The 20,386-nt window shown below is 38.4% G+C and overlaps 1 protein-coding gene across 23 annotated transcripts in view; it reads right to left on the bottom strand.

The window, feature by feature from the left end:
- Nucleotides 1-20,386, bottom strand: part of DYM (dymeclin) — a 401,742-nt gene that overhangs the window by 336,475 nt on the left and 44,881 nt on the right. For 20 of the 23 annotated variants that reach the window (XM_074022283.1, XM_074022278.1, XM_074022282.1 and 17 more), the window contains one exon: nucleotides 3,416-3,468. The exons of the other annotated variants lie outside the window; for them this stretch is intronic. In XM_074022283.1, coding sequence (XP_073878384.1) covers nucleotides 3,416-3,468 — 53 coding nt within the window. The remainder of the gene's footprint in view (nucleotides 1-3,415; nucleotides 3,469-20,386) is intronic. 23 annotated transcript variants of the gene reach the window in all.

Raw genomic sequence — 20,386 nt, 5'->3', positions numbered from 1 at the left:
TTAAAAATTATCCAGGCATAGTGACATATGCCTGTAGTCCCAGCTACTCAGGAGGCTGAAGTGGAAGGATCTCTTGAGCCCAGGAAGCTGAGGTTGCAGTGAGCAGTGATAGTGCCACTGCACTCTAGCCTGGGAAACAGAGTGAGACACTGTCTCAAAATAAAAATTTAAAAAAAAAAAAAAAAGGAAAAGACTAGAAACTAAAGATGAATTAACAGAAAATATCTCATTGAAGGTCAGAGAGAAAAACAATGTAAACTACAAAAGAAAAAAAGTCCTAACAAGTATATGGAACACAATGGAAACAAAAGCATTGAACACAAGTATAACAAGTGTACCAGGAGGAGAGGAGAGACAGAAGAGAACAAAAATTTTATATATAAACAGATAATGGCAAAGAATTTTCCAATACTGATAAAAGACACCAACCCACAGATTTAAGAATCTCTACAAACCTCAGGCAACAAAAAAACAAAGAAAACTTCTCCTCAGCACCTCACTCTAAGGCTACTGAAAATCAAAAGATAAAAAGAAAAACTTAAAAGCAGCCAGAAGTTAAAAATTCCATTGTTTTCAAAGAAGCAACAATAAGGTTGACTGCTTTCTTCACAACAAAAACAAGAAAAGCTAAAAAATAACGAAATGACACCTTTAAATTACGGAAAATAAATTAATGTCTATCTAAAATTCTATATCCAGCAAAACATATGCTTCAAAAGCGAAGAAAAAAATAGAACATTTTCAGACCAAAAAAAAAGGAGAAGGAAAATTGTTGACAGTAGACGAGCACTTTAAATTTTTTTTTTTTCAAAAAGGAAACTAAGCATACTCACAAAGCCCTTAAAGTTGATATGCACTTATACTTATTGATGTGAAGAGGTTCCTGACATGCTGCTGAGTGTAAACAAAATATAAATAATACCATTTATATGAAACTGTCACTAAAGATTTGCAGTGATTACATACGTACTGCTTAATATGAGATTATTTTTATTTTAGCCAAACCATCATATTTACTGGAATTTGGAGCAATAAATGTATATCGTTTTTTGCTGTTCCCAAAAGTATTTTAAAACATGAACACATTCCTGATACAATGTCAAATGAAAAACACAGATTAAAATATGTGTGTGTGTGTGTGAGTGTGTGTGTGTCTGTATGGTGGATGATATATATATAAATTTATATCCATTGCATAAGTAGAAGAAAAAATACAAAAATATCAACAATGCCATGTCAGGGTTTTCAAATTATGAGCAATTACTACCTTGTTTACATTTTAGTATGCTTTCCACATTATATATAATAAGTAAATATTACTTGCTTTTTTTTGCCCCTAGATTTGGAGCCTTGCTCTATTGTCCAGACTGGAGTCCAGTGGCACCACCACAGTTCCCTGCAGCCTCAAATTCCTGGGCTCAATCAATCCTCCTGCCTCAGTCTCCCAAGCAGCTGAGACTACAGGCACGTGCCACCATGCCTGGCTAAGTTTTATCAATTTTTTTGTGTGTAGAGATGGAATCTTATTATGTTGCCCAAGCTGGCCTTGAACTCTGACCTCAAGCAACCCTCCTGCCTCAGCCTCCTAAGTTACCAGTATTATAGGCATGAGCCACCACTCCCAGCTACTTTCGGTTTTCTTAATGTAATTTTTTTCTTTATTTGTTTTCTCATTGCTTTCCTTATTTTGTTATATTTTTCTGTTTTTTCATCTTTTAATTTTTTAATTTTTATAAAAACCCAAAGTCACCTTAAAAGTCATTATCACAGTAACTACACTAATATTGTTACATCAAACTGCTTAATTTTCAGCACTGAATTGCAACATGGCTTTTGAAAGCCAGCTCTATTAAGCAAAAAATTCCCTAAGCTATGGTTGTAAGGCAAGGCAACTACTGCAATAACACCTTTTTCGTTATCAACATAGTTTGTTTTTAAAAACAAAAATATTTGGGCCCAGGCACAGAGGCTGATGCCTGTAATATCCCAACACTTTGGGGGTCCAAGGTAGGAGGAGGATGGCTTGCAGCCAGGAGCCTAAGACTAGCCTCAGCAACACAGGAGACCCCCATCTCTACAAAAAATAAAATCATTAGGCAGGTGTGGTGCCATGCACCTGTAGCCCCAGCTTCTCAGGAGGCTGAGGTGGAAGGATCACTGAAGCCCAGAAGATCAAGGCTGCAGTGAGCCACAATGGCACCAGTGCACTCCAGCCTGGGCAGCAAAGTAAGACTCTCTCTCTTTAAAAAAAAAAAAAAATCATCAAAAACTGTTTTTAGCAAAATAGTTTATATGGGAGTTATCCATATAGCTTGATTTTTTTTTTAAATTTTTTTTGAGACAGAGTCTTGCTCTGTCTCCCACGCTGGAGTGCAGCGGCATCCTCTCGGCTCACTGCAACCTCTGCCTCCTGGGTTCAAGCAATTCTCTGCCTCAGCCTCCTGAGTAGCTGGATTACAGGCGCCTGCCACCATGCCTGGCTAATTTTTGGATTTTCAGTACAGATGGGGTTTCACCATCTTGGCCAAGCTGGTCTTGAACTCCTGACTTCATGATCCACCCACATCAGCCTCCCAAAATGCTGGGATTACAGGCGTGAGCCACCTTGTCTGGCCTATATAGCTTGATTTTAAAACAGAATATTGTTCTCACTTATTATACTCCTATACACTAGGTATTTTACAGACACATTATCTTTAATTTTCAAAGCACCAATGCAATCTAAGTATAACTGCCTGCATTTTAAAAATATATACAATTTCTTCCAATTGCTACGAACTTGAAAGTTAAGCATTTGAAAAACAAGACCTGAAAAAGGTAACATTTGCTGATATAAATGGTTTGCAATGACTACATGCCACACATTGTAAAGAATATTTCATATTACCTAATTTTTCCTTATAAGAATCCTGTAAATAGTTGTCCTTATCCTCAGCTTACATGAGGAAATTAAAGCTCAGCTAATAAGTCTCACAGCTGAAATTAAAATCATAAAGTGATTCTGGATTCCATGCTCTTTGCCATAATATCAATTTGTTATAGAAACTTTCTAATATATATTCCTAATAGATTTTAACAAGTAATAATTATTCTGGTGAACATAGTCAATAACAGCAGTTGGTAAATCACATTATTTTCAGTATTTCAAAATTCACAAAAAGAACAAGCTGAAAGACTGTCTATGGCTTAGCAGAGTCCATTGCCACTACTGCAGATATAGTCAAGCATGTGTCATATTGCTATTGACTGAAGGGTATCTTCTAGCAGCATCTGTGAATGCCACGAATAGAAAAAAATACTACTACTACTGTCAAAGAAGAACAATTACTTCATTAATTCAATTCATATACTATCAAAACCTACCAAATTTGAAAACAATGCCCCACACACATACACACACATTTTCCCCACTTACCTAATGACCTGCAGACTGAAATGGTTGCTTCCTCCAAGAGTTTCAACTCAGTACTAGAGAGACAGAAGAATACAGGTAATTAATGACTATAATACTAAATATGTACACACTAATCAGTTAAAGAAATAAAGATAAGAAAAGATAAGATAAACATAAAGATAAGAAAAATAATTTAGAGGAAAAATATGGTACACAGTAGTGAACAATAAGATCAGCAAAAAAAAAAAAAAAAAAAAAAACAGTTAGGCTTCAATTTTCAATATAATTAGGAAATTTACTGTAATTCTAAATATGAGACTCCTAAAGAGAAGAGCTTGGGGCACCCTGCCTTTCAGGCATTGAGGCAGCGGGGAGACTTAGCAAAATTCAAGAAAGGCACTCCAAAGTAGACAGCACAAGGCAGGGGCCCTGTGTGCCCGATTCTAAAGGCAGTAGTAATTATAGTTTAGAAAGATGCTATTATTTTTGGGAAATACATGCAGTGTCATGATTTCTGCAATACTTTCAAAAAGTTCTACAAAAAAAAAGGAAAATTAAGAAATAAGGCAAGAAAAGAGAGATGATACATATATGTTTTGATGGTTTATAAATATGTAGAAAAAAGATACAAATATTCAAACATATAGAAACAGATACAGAGACAGACTCAAACTGACACAGAGAAAAGAGGCACAGACAGACAGAGACAGAAATAAAGCTTAGAAGAAAATATGTTTCTTGAGATTGCATTTGACAACAATTTCTTGGATGTGACACCAAAAAGCACAGGTATCAACAGAAAAAAACAGACATGCTGGACTTTACCAAAATTAAAAACTTCCATGCGTCAAAGGATACTATCTACAGAGTGAAAGTCAACCCACAGAATGGAAAACAATATTTGTAAATCACATATCTGATAAGAGACTGATATCCAGAATATACTTTTAAAACTCCTACAACTCAACAACAACAAAAACCAAACAACCCAATTTTAAAATGAACCAATGACTTAAATAGCCATTTTCCAAAGAGGATATAGAAATGGCCAATAAGTACATGAAAACATGCTCAATATCACTAGTCATTAGTGAAACACTAACACCAGAGTGAGATACTACTCCATACCCACTGGGATGGCTTTTATTTAAAAAAAAAAAAAAAAAAAAAAAAAAGGCCAGGCAAGGTGGGCTCACACCTGTAATCCCAGCACTTTGGGAGGCTGAGGAGGGCAGATCACTTGAGGTCAGGAGTTCAAGACCAGCCTGGCCAATATGGTGAAACCCATCTCTACTAAAAACACAAAAATTAGCCAGGCATGGTGGTACACACCTGTGATCCCAGCTACTCGGGAGGCTGCGGCAGGAGAATCGCTTGAACCCAGGAGGTGGAGTTTGCAGTGAGCCAAGATCGTCCCACAGCACTCCAACCTGGGAGACAGAGTCAGACTCCATTTCAAAAAAAAAAAAAAAAAGAGGAGGAGGAAGAGGAAGGAGGAAGAGGAGGAAGAGGAGGGAAGGAGGGAAGGAGGGAAGGAGGGAAGGAGGGATGAAGGAAAAAAAACAGAAAGTAACAAGTGTTAGCAAGAATGTAGAGAAATTAGGACCCTTGTACACTGATGGTACGTAAAATGATGCAGCCACTATGGCAAAAAACATAGCAGTTCCTCAAAAAATTAAACATAAAATTACCATACGATCCAGCAGTTCTACTTCCGGGTAGATACCCAAAAGAAGTGAAAGCAGGATCTTGAAGAGATAGTTGTACACTCATGTTCATAGCAGCTCCATTAATAGTAGCCAAGAGGTAGAAGTAACCCACATGTCTACCAACAGATAGATGGATAAATGAAATGTACATACACACAATGGAATATTATTTAGCCTTAAGAAATAGGGAATTTTGCCAGGCGCGGTGGCTCATGCCTGTAATCCCAGCACTTTGGGAGGCCGAGGCGGGCGGATCACCTGAAGTCGGGAGTTCAAGACCAGCCTGACCAACATGGAGAAACCCCATCTCTACTAAAAATACAAAATTAGCCGGGCGTGGTGGTGCATGCCCATAATTCCAGCTACTCGGGAGGCTGAGGCAGGAGAATCTCTTGAATGCGGGAGGCAGAGGTTGCGGTGAGCCGAGATAGCACCATTGCACTCCAGCCTAAGCAACAAGAGTGAAACTCCATCTCAAAAGAAAATAATAATAACAAAAATAAATAAATAAAACACGGAATTTCAATATATGCTACAACATGAATGAACCTTGAAGACATTATGCTAAGTGAAATAAGCCAGCCACAAAAAGATAAATATTATATGATTCCTCTTATATGAGGCTCCTAGGGGAGTTAAACTCGCAGAGAAAAACCAAGAAGGTGGTTGCCAGGGGCTGGGGATGGGAAAATAGGGAACTAGTGTTTAGTCAGTATAGAGTTTAAGTTTGCCAAGATTAAAAAGTTTTAGAGATGGATGGTGTTAATGGTTGCACAACAATGTGAATATACTTAATGCCACAGAACTATACACTTTAAAATGGTTAAAATCATTTTACATTGTGTATATTTTGCCACAATTTTTTTAAGTGCATTCCAACTCCAGTTCAACTACTTACTAGATAGTTGACCTTGGGCTGGTTTGTTAAATCTTTATGTCTTAATTTCTTCATATATAAAACAGAAATAGTAACAGTACCTTCATAAGGTTATTATGATTAAATTATACAGTATCAATAAAGTGCTTAGAACAATGCCTGACACAAAGTAAATCCTCAATAAATGATAGACTCTGTTCCATTTGTCTGTGTTTGTTTTTATGCCAGTACCATGCTGTTATGGTTACTATTGCTTTGTAGTATATTTTGAAATCAGGTAATGTAATGTCTCCAGATTTGCTCTTTTTGCTCAAGATTGCTTTGGCTATTCTGGGTCTTCTGTGTTGCCACAGAAATTTTAGAACTTTTTTTCTATTTCTGTGAAAAATATCACTGGTATTTTGATAGGGATTGCATTGAATCTATAGATCACTTTAGATAGCATAGACATTTTAACAATATTTATTCTTCTGATACATAACAAGGGATATTCTTTGCATTTATTTATGTTTTCTTCAATGTTTTTCATCAATATCTTATAGTTTACATTGCAGAGATCTTTACCTCCTCAGTTAAATTTATTGCTAGGTGTTTTTTTAATAGCTATTGAAAATGTATTACCTTATTTCTTTTTTCGATAGTTCAACAGAATAAAGAACCCAGAAATAAATCCATACATGATTTTTGACAAAGGCATCAAGAACACACATTGGGGAAAGAACAATCTCTTCAATAAATGGTACTGAGTAAACTGAATACTCACATGCAGAAAAATGAAACTAGACCCCTATCTCTAACCACTTACAAAAATCAACTTAAAATACAGACTTAAACGTACAACCTGAAACTATGAAACTACTTGAAGAACACTTAGGTGAAATGCTGCAGGACATGGGTCTGGGCAAGGACTTGCTGGACAAGACCTCAAAAGCACAGAGAACAAAAGCAAAAATAGACAAATAGGGTTATATCAAACTAAAAAGCTTCTGCACAGCAAAGGAAACAACAAAGTGAATAGACAATCCAAAGAAAAGGAGAAAATATTTGCAAACTATGCATCTGACAAGGGACTCATCCAGGATACACAAGGAACTCAACAGAAAAAAAAATCCAATTTAAAAATGAACAGAAGACCTAAATAGACACCCCTCAAAAGAAGACATACAAGGCCGGGTGCAGTGGCTCACATCTGTAATCCCAGCACTCTGGAAGGCTAAGGCAGGAGGATCACCTGAGGTCGGGAGTTTGAGACCTGCCTGACCAACATGGAGAAACCCCATCTCTACTAAAAATACAAAATTAGCCATGCATGGTGGCGCATGCCTGTAATCCCAGCTACTGGGGAGGCTGAGGCAGGAGAATCGCTTGAACCCAGGAGGCAGAGGTTGCGGTGAGCCAAGATCGTGCCATTATACTCCAGCCTGGGCAACAAGAGCGAAATTCCATCTCAAAAAAAAAAAAAAAGACATACAAATGGCTACAGGTATATGAAAAATATGCTCATCACCACTAATCACCAGGGAAAAGCAAATCAAAACCACAATGAGATATCACATCACCCAGTTAGAATGGCTATTATTAAAAAGACAAAAAATTACAAACGTTGGCAAGGATGCAGAGAAAGGGAAACTCTTATACAATGTTGGTAGGTGCTATAATTTGGATGTTTGATCCCTATAAACCTCATATTGAAATCTGATCCCCAATGTTAGAGATGGGGCCTAATGGGAGGTGTCTGGGTTATAGGGGCAGATCCCTTATGAACAGATTGATACCCTCCCTCAGAAGTGAATCACTTCTCACTCTATTAGTTCCCATTAGTACTGGTTGTGAAAAAGAGCCTGGCATCTCCCCACCCCATTGTTCCCTTTCTCATCATATGTTCTCTGTACACACCAGCTCCCCTTCACCTTCTGCCATGAGTGGAAGCAGCCTGAGACCCTCATCAGATGCAGATGCTGCTACCAGCCTGCAGAAGTGTGAGCCAAATAAACCTCTTTTCTTTATAAATTATCCAGCCTCAGGTGTTCCTTTATAGCAACACAAAACAGACCAAGGCACTAGGGAAGTAAATTAGTACAGCCATTAAGGACAACAGTAGGGAGGTTTTTCAACAAATTAAAAATAGAACTACCATATAATCCAATAATCTGACTACTGGGTATAAACATTGAGTATCCCTCACCCAAAATGCTTGGGACCAGAAGCATTTCTGATTTCAGATTTTTTTTCCCCGATTTTGAAATATTTGCATTATAGCTGAGCATCCCTAATCCAAAAACCCAAAATCCAAAATAGTGCAATGAGTATTATTCTCTAAGCATCATGTCAGTGCTCAAAAAGTTTTGGATTTTGGAGCATTCTGGATTTTAGATTTTTGGATTAGGGATACTCAACTTCTATATCCAAAAGAAACAAAATCAGTATGTCAAAGAGATATCTGCACTCCCATGTTTACTGCAGCACTATTCACAATGGCCAAGATACAGAATCAACCTAAGTATCCATCGATGGATGAATTTTTTTAAAATGAGGTACATATACACAATGGAATACTATTTGGGCATAAAAATAAATGAAATCCTGCCCTTTGAGGCACCTGGATGAACCCACAAGACATTAAGTGAAATAAGTCAAGCACAAAGACAAATAGCACATGATCTCACTCATCTGTGAAAACTTAAAAAGTTGATCCATAGAGGTAAACAGTAGAACGGTGGCACTGAAGGCTGGGTAGGACAGGCAGGGAGAGGGAGAGAGGTCAACAGGTACAAAGTTACATTAGATAAGAGGGATAAGTTCTGGTGTTCTATTATACAGTAGGGTGACTAGAATTAACCATAATGTACTTTACATTTCAAAATGGCTAAAATAATTTTGAATGTTCTCACCACAAAGAAATAACAAGTATTTGAGGTGATGGATATGCTGATTGCCCTGATTTAATCATTACACAATGTATAACACATCAAAACATCATATGGTACCCTATAAATATAATTATGTCAATTAACAAAATAAAACTTTTTAAAAATGATAGCTATTATTGATTCCAAAATGTAGTGATTTCCCCATAGCTAATAAATTAAAATAATGCTTCACGTTTGTTTAACCTTTTAAATATCTTTCAAAACACTTTCAAATATATTGATGCAATTAAATCCCATGAAAATCTCTTCTAGGGGACAGGGTCACTATAAACTTTATTTTTATAGATAAGAAGACTGAGGCATGCAAGGAGTTTAAAGTAAAATTCCAGGAATCCGAAGTCTGAGTAGAACAAGAACCAGCTTTAGAGCCTGGTGACTTGATTAAAAAATTATGTTTTCTTTTCTACCAATACACATGGTACAGTAAATCCTCCAAATGGGCAACTCTCTCGTGGCAGCTTTAAAACCTGTAACCCTCCAGGGTTCTTTTCTGTTGCTGGTGAAGTGCACTTTTTAAGAGTGACTCACTCCATCAAGGTTTTTGACAAGAAAACTTTAGAAAACCTGTGGAAGGAAACTGATTGGTCTTTGTTGTTGTTGTTTTTGAGACAGAGTCTCACTCTGTTGCCCAGGCTGGAGTGCAGTGGCGCGATCTTGGCTCACTCCGAGCTCCGCCTTCTGGGTTCACGCCATTCTCCTGCCTCAGCCTCCGGAATAGCTGGGACTACAGGCACCCGCCACCACGCCCAGCTAATTTTTTTGTATTTTTTAGTACCCAGTCTAGTTGTGACAATTTTCATAATCACTTCCTTACTGAATTATCTTCCGGGTAGCCCAATGAAGGTTCTTAACTGTGTTTCAGATTGTGTGTGTGTGTGTGTGTGTGTGTGTGTGTCTGAGAGAGAGAGAAAAAGGTTGATTGATTGATTCTTGGGCGCAGTTCTCCAATCCCTTAGTAATTGTTCACTGTGATGTCACCAGCAAAACTGACACAAAGAAATGGTAAATGTTTGAGATGATGGATGTCCCAATCACCCTGACTTGATCATTACACACTGTATACATGCATCAAAATACCACATGTATCCCCACAAATATTTACAATTATTATGTATCAGTAAAAAACAAAACCAAGATTCCAGTTTTGTGACTCCCATCTGTTTATGTCGCTGGCAAAGTAATAGTGTGGCCATCCTCTGAGAAGAAGGCCTCTAATATATGGATTGCATCAGGGAGAGCCACACCTGGTCATTGGATCAGTATGGTTGTTGAGAGTTTAGTTTGTTTAGCTACTTTGACTAAGAGATAACTAGTTTTAAGTATTTATCCCTAATTTCCCACTACTGACAGTTTTCAAATTGACCTGGAGGTATGGAATTTATGTATGCATTAAGCTTGAAGTATACTGTGTGATACTTATTTAGTCTGAATTAGTATGAATATCTGACACTGCCTTTTTGCCCCCTTTTACGTGTTTTTACTGCCCAAATCTGCCTTCAGAAACAACATTTCGTTTCTAATCGTAATATTCTTGGAAACATTGGCACATTTTTACAGTACCATTTTACTTTTATTTACTGCAAATGATGATTTGTTAGTTGCCTGCTGCCAGAACATCTGAGCTCATTTGTTTAACTAAAACAGTACTGTGCACAGATGCCTGTAATAGGCAGCAACAGTTACCAACCACCCCAGTTCCTTACCACCTCATTATAGCTCTAAATCAAGCAAATGGGAAAGCAGATTATTCTTAAAATGTTCCAAGAAGTTTAGAAAATTGAGGGATGGAAGGATGAGAGGAAAGGAATTCTATTATAACAATCGGTGTGTTGCTTTTGGCAGGGGTGTGCCTGGCTGATTTCCTTTGTAGAAATAAGTAACACTTGAGAGTGCAGAAATTGCAGGCATCCTGCAACAAACAGAGCTCTATGACTCTAGTTAATAAATAATTACTAAGTGTTTTTTTTTTCTGGCTGAGCCACTGTATCAGGCACCGCGGGGGATGTATAAGTGAATGACATTGTCCTGTTCTCTTGGAGCTTATAATGTGAGCTCTGAAGATGCTTCTGCTCTGAAGTGGTGATTGTTGAACGAGGCAGTGGCAGTGATGCTATTTCAGATTGTGGCCCTGTGTTAGGGGATCCAGGCCTGGGGGACATAGTCACAGAATGGCAGGTGCTGGCTGGCTCACTACAGTGGGGAGCTTTCCAGATAATTCTGACAAATCAGACTGCTTCAAAAGGATATGCTCTTTTATATCTGGAAAGAAATAAATGTCTTTTAGTCTGGGTGCAATGAATCACGCCTATAATCCCAGCAGTTTGGGAGGCCGAGGTGGGCAGATCACCTGAGGTCAGGAGTTCAAGACCAGTCTGGTGAACATGGTAAAACATCGTCTCTACTAAAAATTCAAAAATTAGCTAGGCGTGGTGGCAAGTGCCTGTAATCCCAGCTACTTGGGAAGCTGAGGCAGGAGGATTGCTTTTGCCTGGGAGGCGGAGGTTGCAGTGAGCCAAGCTCACTCACTGCACTCCAGCCTGGGTGACAAAGGAAGACTCTGTGTCAAAAAAAAGAAAAGAAAAGAAAAGAAAAGAAAGAAAGAAAAATGTCTTTTAAAAAATATTTTAACAGAAATTTAAACTTGACCAGTAGACCTTGCCTTGTGGGCTGGAAACTGGGAAGTGTTCCCTAAGGAGCCAGGGGAAATAATTCTGTCTTCTGGTAATGAAGGTCTGAGTGGTGTCTGACAGTGCCTAACTGCCTGCTTTGTACGGGGCTGGGAATACTGTGATGAACAAGGAGCCCACAATCTAGTGGGGGCCATAGACAAGCAATTGGGCAATCTTACTGCCACGTGCCCAGTTTTATGATTGAGTGCTGTTGGGGGTGGAGAATGGGCTTCTTACCTTGTCTTAGGTAAGACCTGATCAAAGAAGGCTTCCTGGAAGAAGTGATGTCCAAACCAACCTCACCAATTTATGCTGGAATTAATCCCCTTTTCAGGCTAATACTGTTGTAAAAATAAACCAGAGCTCTGTTTTGGTTTTTGTTTATACCCAAAACAAAAGTGGAGAGACTGAACTTGGTATTCCAGCCGTCTAGAATACTTTTCCAGCTTTGTAATTTGCCATTCCCCTGTGTTGATTAACCACCCCTTCCCAGAGCATGCCAGGCTCTCTGTGACTGCCATGTCTCTGCATACTATTCTCTTTGTTCTGCCTGCCTGATGTCTCTTGGCCCTTCAGGAAGAACAGTTACTTCCTCCAGGATGGCCTCTTTGATTCCTCCTATGGTTCATTGAGTGCACATCCTGTGAGCTCAGACACAGGGCCGGTTTGACAATTCATACTTACCCAGCACTGAACAGTCTATCTGCTACTTCATTCCTCCATGTAGCCTGGAGGCAGAGGCAGCATCTTTCCCAAAGTCTAGCATGTCCTAGGCACCCAAGCACTATTTGCTGAATGAACAAATTTAGCAGCTTTGAAGATTATAGCCACATGTGTATAATTGAAACTCTTGGTTCCAGTCAGCTTTAAAAGAGAGTGCCATTGACTGAAGAAAGTGGAAGCACCAGTGAAATAGATTTTATGCATGTGGTCTAGTTATTAATTTCATAAAGCTTTTTACAATCCTTTGCATTTTATACCTCTTTTACTTTTTTTTCTGAGTAACCGATAAACTGAGTAATTCATAGTTCCCACTTCTTGCCAACTACTGTGCACCATTAAATCTGACCACAGTGATTTATTAATTAGAAGTCTTCTGGTTGTCAACAAAAATCAATTTTACTTAGTATATGCCAGAGAAAGGGGAAGATGTGATGAAGAGACTGGAGTGTCTCATAGAATCCAAGATCAAGAACACACCCAGGCTTCTGGAAGAACTGTTCCCAGGAATTGGAAAGCCAGCAGCAATCCTGAGAGTCCTTGCTGTGTATGTCTTTCTTTCTGCAAAGCTTTTACTCATCTTTCTTACTAACTGGCTTTCTTTGCCACTCTGTCAGTAGAGGATGGCCTCCCACCGCCCTCAACTAGGCAGCCAAGTTCCAGCCAAATGGAAAACCTGTCTTTCCATCTCAATTCTAAATTCTCTAAGACTTGGGCTAGGCTTGGGTTAGATGTCAGGAGTGGAGACAGGCTGCACCTATCTGTCTGCCTCTGCTCAACTCTGAAAAGTAGGTGGGAAGACAGAAAAAAGGGCAGGGAGGCAGCATACAGAGAGACAGACAGCAGAGGGACGTTGTAAGGCTGGCAGACACTTTATAAATATCTAATATGGTGAGTCTCCATAAACTACTACCCATAAACTATATCATAGGATCACTTCTAGGTTATCTTGTTTAAAAAAAGTCAATCTTAGATGAAACTTAAACATTTAACTTTAAAAAGACAGTATCTTTTAAAATATGCATATAATTTGAGACTTTTAAGGTAACAGGATATTCACTTAAGTAGTTAGTAGGTCTTAGCTTTGTGTGTATGTATGATATTTTTTATACATGACACTGCCTTTAATTGCTGGGAGGTTCTAGCAGCTCTGTCCATCAGAAATATAAGGTAAGCCACTTTTGTAATTTAAGGTTTTCTAGTAGTCACATTGAAAAAGTAAAATGAAAAAGGTGAATTTAATTTTAACGTATTTTATTTAGCCCCAATTTCTCAGATATTATCATTTTAGGAATATAAAATCAATGAAATGTTTTACATTCTTTTAAAAATCTTTGAAATCTGGTATGTATTTTATGCTTTAGCAAATCTCAGTTTGGACCATTTCAGGTGGTCAGCAACTATATGTAGCTAAAACTAAGAGCAGGTTGGGCGCGGTGGCTCAATCCTGTAATCCCAGCACTTTGGGAGGTCGAGGTGGGCAGATCACGAGGTCAGGAGATTGAGACCATCCTGGCTAACTCAGTGAAACTCCATCTTTACTAAAAATACAAAAATTAGCTGAGTGTGGTGGTACACGCCTGTAATCCCAGCTACTTCAGAGGCTGAGGCAGGAGAATCATTTGAACCCAGGAGGTGGAGTTGCAGTGAGCCGAGATCACACCATTGCACTTCAGCCTGGATGACAAGAGCGAAACGTCATCTCAAAAAAAAAAAAAAAAAGAAAAGAAAAGAAAAAAGAAAAATTTCACAACTGTAGAGGAAACTCTTAAACATTACCATTGCCACTTCTGGGCTATATTCTGTTTGCTTCCTTCCTTTGATTTCATGAAGAGAATCTCCCTAGAGAGACAGATGTCAACAACCTCAACCTCCCACCATCTATATGCTTCTACAGGAGCTTCTGCTACAAAATTCCAACGATGAACACCAATAATACAACTGAGTTATTTCTAAGTTATGTGCCAACTCTACTGAGCCTACCAACATATATCATGGCAGAGTTACTGGGAAGTGTAGGTTGCAGAGAAGACTGGTAAGGTAAATCAGCGCAAAAGAATGACGTATCCTTATGTCCTGCTAAGGAGTTTGGATTCCATCCTACATCTAATGATGAGTCATTAAGCACAAAAAAAAAAACCAAACAAACATTAACAAAACTCTTAGAGCAGCAGCAAGATGACTAGGGTATATAATGGTTAAATATCTGACCCTGGCCATGACCATCCTCAGATTTTTAGGGGGGAAGAAAAAGATAATGAGAATGACAGCAATAATCAGGTCTCCACTAGTGTATATGATAAAGTCTAACCATGTGCTCACAACAATCCCTATATAATTAACCACTGCTGCCAAGTGTCCGGCTAGTAGATTTGGATGAACCACTAACTTACTAAATCACAACACAATCTGGTACATAATCTTTAAAAATTCTTGTTTAATTCCACTAAAATTATAGACCAAATTAAAATACTAGGAAGGAATTCCAACAGCAAGAATATGGAACGTCTCTGCACCCACTGGATTCATAGGCGGATCATGTTTAAACCATATACACCAAGTATACTCTACCTCTCAGTTTAAACTCTGCCATCAATTAGCAAAACTCCTGCATACTGCTCACACAGATTTCCAATTTTGTGCTTGTTACTGAAAAGCAGATATGCCCCTGGTATAATGGAAAGAGATCGATTTTTGAAGCTGCATTTTTAAGTTCCAACTTCTTCATTAACTACTGGTATAACCTAGCCAAATTACTTAATTTGAGAATCTCAGTTCTCATCTGTAAAATGGAGGTAAAAATGCCAACTCATAGGACAGCTATGAACATGATATGGCAATGTGCGGAAAGCGCCCAGCACACAGCTCAATAAATGAGTTCCCTAACTCCTCAACAACAACAACAACAAAACCCACTAGTATTAAACTGTCAAATATTTATTTACTTATTTATCCCTTAATACACACTTAAATTACTAAAGAAGTTTATCAGTCTTCCCTTATCTTCCCCTGCATTGAGCAGGAGAGGAGTATAAAACATCATTTAGTAATTTTGAGTGGTTATACATTTTGAAATAGTACCAAAGCAGCTCTATTAAACAACTGTAGGTGATGTGCTTTGATTTTATTTACATTAATGTTTTATTACAATAGAAGTATAAACCTAGTAGACGACAAAGAAAATCAACATCCTTGTTCACACCTAGGACACCTCTCAGTATTAAGCAACTTACATTTGCATGATGTTTTATAGCTTACAAGGTGGTTATGAATATATTATTTCATTTGATACAGCCGTATTGTGAAAAAGGCATAGCAGATAGTATTTCTATTATAGATGAGATATTTGCACGGATAAAGAAAACACTAAGTGGCAGAACAAAGACTTAAGTCTAGGATTTGTTATTTTTAAAAAATTTCCACTTTCATTTTAGATTCAGGGGGTATATGTGCAGGTTTTTTACATGGGAATATTGCATGATGCTGAGATTTGGGATATGAATGATTCCATCACTCAGGTAGTGAACATAGTACCCAACAGTTTTTTAACCCTTGTCCCCCTCCTTCTTCCCCCCATAGTAGTCCCCAGTGTCTATTGTTGTCATCTTTATATACATAAGTAATCAATGTTTAGTTTCCACTTGTACGTAAGAACATGCAGTATTTGGTTTTCTGTTCCTATGTTAATTTCCTTAGGATAACGGCCTCTAGCTGCATCCATGTTGCTTGCAAAGGATGTTAATTCATTCTTTTTATGGCTGCATAATAGTCCATGGCATATATATAGCACATTTTATTTATCCAATTTACTGTTGTTTTTTCAGTTTTGTTTGTTTGTTTTGAGATGGAGTCTCTTTCTGTCACCCAGGCTGGTGCAATGGCGCAATCTTGGCTCACTGCAACCTCCACCTCCCGGATTCAAGCAATTCTCCTGCCTCAGCCTCCTGAGTAGCTGGGCTTACACGCGTATGCCACCACACCTGGCTAATTTTTGTACTTCTAGTAGAAATCGGGTTTCACCATATTGGCCAGGCTGGTCTTGAACTCTTGACCTCAAGGGATCCTCCCACCTAGGCCTCCCAAAGTGCTAGGATTAAAGGCATAAGCCACCATGACCAGCCTCCAATCCACTATTGATGGGCACCTAGGTTGATCTGATGGCTTTGCTACTGCAAGTAATACTGTGATAAATATACAAGTGCATGTGTCTTTTTGGTAGAATTATTTATTTTCTTTTGAATATATATCCAGTAGTAGGTTGCTGGGTGAAATGGTAATTCTGTTTTAAGTTCTTTGAGAAATCTCCAGACTGCTTTCCATGGTGGCTGAACTAATTTACATTCCCACCAGTGATGTATAAGCATTCACTTTTCTCTGCAGCCTTACCAGCATCTGTTGTTTTTTGACCTTTTAGTAACAGCCATTCTGACTGGTGTGAGATGGCAAATCATTGCGGTTTTGATTTGCATTTCTCTAATGATTAATGATGTGGAGCACTTACTCATATGTTTATTGGCTTCTTATATGTCTCCCTTTGAAAACTGTTCATTCATGGCTGGGTGCGGTGGCTCACGCCTGTAATCCCAGCACTTTGGGAGGTCAAAGCAGGTGAATCACAAAGTCAGGAGTTTGAGACCAGCCTGACCAACATGGTGAAATGCCCACTTCTACTAAAAATACAAAAATTAGCTGAGCATGGTGGCGGGCACCTGTAATCCCAGCTACTAGGGAGGCTGAGGCAGGAGAATTGCTTGAACCTGGAAGGTGGAGGTTGCAGTGAGCTGAGATTGCACCATTGCACTCCAGCCTGGGCAACAGAGCAAGATTCCATCAGAAAGAAAAGAAGGAAAAGAAAGAAAGGAAAGAAAGGAAGAAAAGGAAGGAAAGGAAGGAAAGGAAGGAAAGGAAGGGAGGGAGGGAGGGAAGGGAGGGAGGGAGGGAGGGAGGGAGGGAGGGAGGGAGGGAGGGAGGGAGGAAGGAAGGAAGGAAGGAAGGAAGGAAGGAAGGAAGGAAGGAAGGAAGGAAGGGAAAGAAAGAAAGAAAGAAAGAAAGAAAGAAAGAAAGAGAGAAAGAAAGAAAGAGAGAGAGAGAGAGAGAAAGAAAGAAAGAAAGAAAGAGAAAGAAAGAAAGAAAGAAAGAGAAAGAAAGAAAGAAAGAAAGAAAGAAAGAAAGAAAGAAAGAAAGAAAGAAAGAAAGAAAGAAAGAAAGAAAGAGAAAATTGTCCATTCATGCCTTTTATGGGGTTATTTGGTTTTTGCTTGTTGAGCTGTTTAAATTCCTTATAGATTCTGGATATTAGGTATTTGTTGAATGCAGTTTGCAAATATTTTCTTCCATTCTGCAGGTTGTCTGTTTACTCTGTTGATTGATTTTTTATTTTGCTGTTCAGATGCTCTTTAGTTTAAACAGATTCTACTTGTCAATTTTTGTTTTTGTTACAAATGTTTTTCAGAACTTAGTCACAAATTCTTTCTCACGGCCGATGTCCAGAATGGTGTTTCCTAGGTTTTCTTGTAGGATTCCTACACTCTGTGTTCTTGCATTTAAATCTTTAATCCATCTTCAGTTAAACTTTTTATATGGTAAGGGGTAGGGGTCCAGTTTCATTATTCTGCATATGGCCAGCTATCCCAGCACCATTTATTGAATAGGAAGTCTTTTCCTTATTATTTTTGTCCACTTTGACAAAGATCAGATAGCTGTAGGTATATGGCTTTATTTCTGAGTTCTCTATTCTGTTCCACTGGTCTGTTTTTGTGCCAGTACCATGCTGGTTTTGTTACTGTAGCCTGATAGTATACTTAGAGGTCAGATAATGTGATGCCTCCAGCTTTGTTCTTTTTGCTTAGGATTGTTTAGGCTATTCAAGCTTTTTGATTCCATATTTTTGAACAGTTTTTTCTAATTCTGTGAAAAATGACATGGTAGTTTAATAAGAATATACTGTAAGTGTAGATTGCTTCGGACAGCATGGCCATTTTAACAATGTTAATTCTTCCAATTCATGAATATGGAATGTTTTTCCATTTGTTTGTATTGTCTATGATTTCTTTCAGTAGTGTTTTATTGTTCTCCTTATGGAGATCTTCCACCTCCTTGGGCAGATGCATTCCTAGGTATTTTCTTTTTTGTGAGGTTGTTGTTAATGGGAATGCATTCTTGATTTTGTCAGCTTGAACATTATCAACGTATAGAAATGCTACTGACTTTTTGTACATTGATTTTGTATCATACTGAAGTCATTTATCTCCTCTAGGAGCCTTCTGGAGGAGTTTTTAGGATTTTCTAGAAGTATATTGTCAGCAACAAGAGATGGTTTGACTTCTTCTTTTCCTATTTGAGTACCTTTTATTTCTTTCTCTTGCCTGATTGCTCAGGCTAGGATGGCCATTATTTTTATTTTTTAAAAGAAAATGGCTATTACTTTGGATGTACATGGTGGCTCATGCCTATAATCCCAACACTTTGGGAGGCTGAGACAGGCAGATCACCTGAGGTCAGGATTTCGAGACCAGTCTGGCTCCAACGTGGTGAAACCCCGTCTCTACTAAAAATACAAAAATTAGCACGCCTGTAATCCCAGCTACTTGGGAGGTTGAGGCACAAGAATCACTTGAACCCAGGAGACAGAGGTTGCAGAGAGCCGAGATCACGCCACTGCACTCCAGCCTGAGTGACAGAGGGAGACCCTGTCTCAAAAAAAAAAAAAAAAAAAGAAAAGAAAAGAAAAAAGAAAGTGGCTATTACTTTTTATTATTGTAAAAACGACCCATCCCAAAATCACCAGGAGGCAACACTAAACACCTATCGAAACTGCAAAAATAAAAAATAGTGACAACATCAAATGCCAGCGAGGAGGCAGATAAACTGGCTCTCTCATACACTGCTGGTGGGAAAGCAAAGTGATAAAACCACTCTGGAAAGCCATTTGGCAATTTCCTATAAGGCTAAATATGCACAAACTATACAACACAGCAATTGCACTCTTGAACATTTATCTCAAAGAAATGAACACTTACATTCACTCAAAAATCTGTACATGAATTTCACAGCAGTTTTATTCATTACAGCCAAAAAGTGGTAATGATCCAAATGTCCCTCAATGAGTGACCGTCTAAACAAACTATGGCACATCTACAACACAGAACACTACTTAGCAATTAAAAAGTAATGAACAAGTGAGACCCATGACAACAACTTCAATGGATTTCAAGGACACTATGCTGAGTGAAAAGAGCCCTTCTCAAAATGTTATGCAATGTAAAATTCCATTTACATAATATTGCTGAAATAAAACTACAGAGATAGAAAACTAATTAGTGGCTGCCAGGAATTAGGGATGGGGATGGGGAGGAGAGGATGGGTGTGGCCATAAAGGGTAAGCGCTGTATTTTGATCATGGTTGGTTACATAAATCTATTCACATGATAAAACTGTATAGAGCTATACATAAACACACAAATGAACGCACGGATAACTAACTATGTTAGTCCATTTTACATGGCTATAAAGGAATACCTGAGCCTAAGTAATCTGTAAAGAAAACAGGTTTAATTTGCCCATGGCTCTGCAAGCTGTATAAGAAGCATGGTGTTAGCATCTGCTCAGCTTCTGGTAAGGCTTCAGGAAGCTTACAATCATTGCAGAAGGTGAAGGAGGAGCCAGCATGTTACATGGCAAGAGAAGAAGCAAGAGAGAGAAAGGAAAGAGATGCCACACTCTTTTAAACAACTAGCTCTTGTGTGAACTAACTGAGCAAGAATTCACTCATCATCGGGGGATGGTGCTAACCATTCATGAGGGATCTGCCACCATGACCCAAACACTTCTCACCAGGCCCTACCTCCAACATTGGAAGTCACATTTCAACATGAGATTTGGAGGAGACAAAATATCCAAACCGTATCACGGACTGGTGAAATCTCAATAAGCTCTAGGGATTGTACCAATGTCAGTTTCCTATTTTTGATACTGTACTGTAGTTACACAAGATGTTACAGTTGGAGGAAACTATGGGAGCTAAAGAACCACCCTGCACATTTTTGCAACCTCTAATCAATCTAAATTATTTCCAAGTAAGTTTTAAA

The sequence above is a fragment of the Macaca fascicularis genome, chromosome 18, assembly GCF_037993035.2.
Source record: "Macaca fascicularis isolate 582-1 chromosome 18, T2T-MFA8v1.1".
NCBI classification, from domain to species: Eukaryota; Metazoa; Chordata; class Mammalia; order Primates; family Cercopithecidae; genus Macaca; species Macaca fascicularis.
This window is presented reverse-complemented; position numbering and strand designations above follow the sequence as displayed.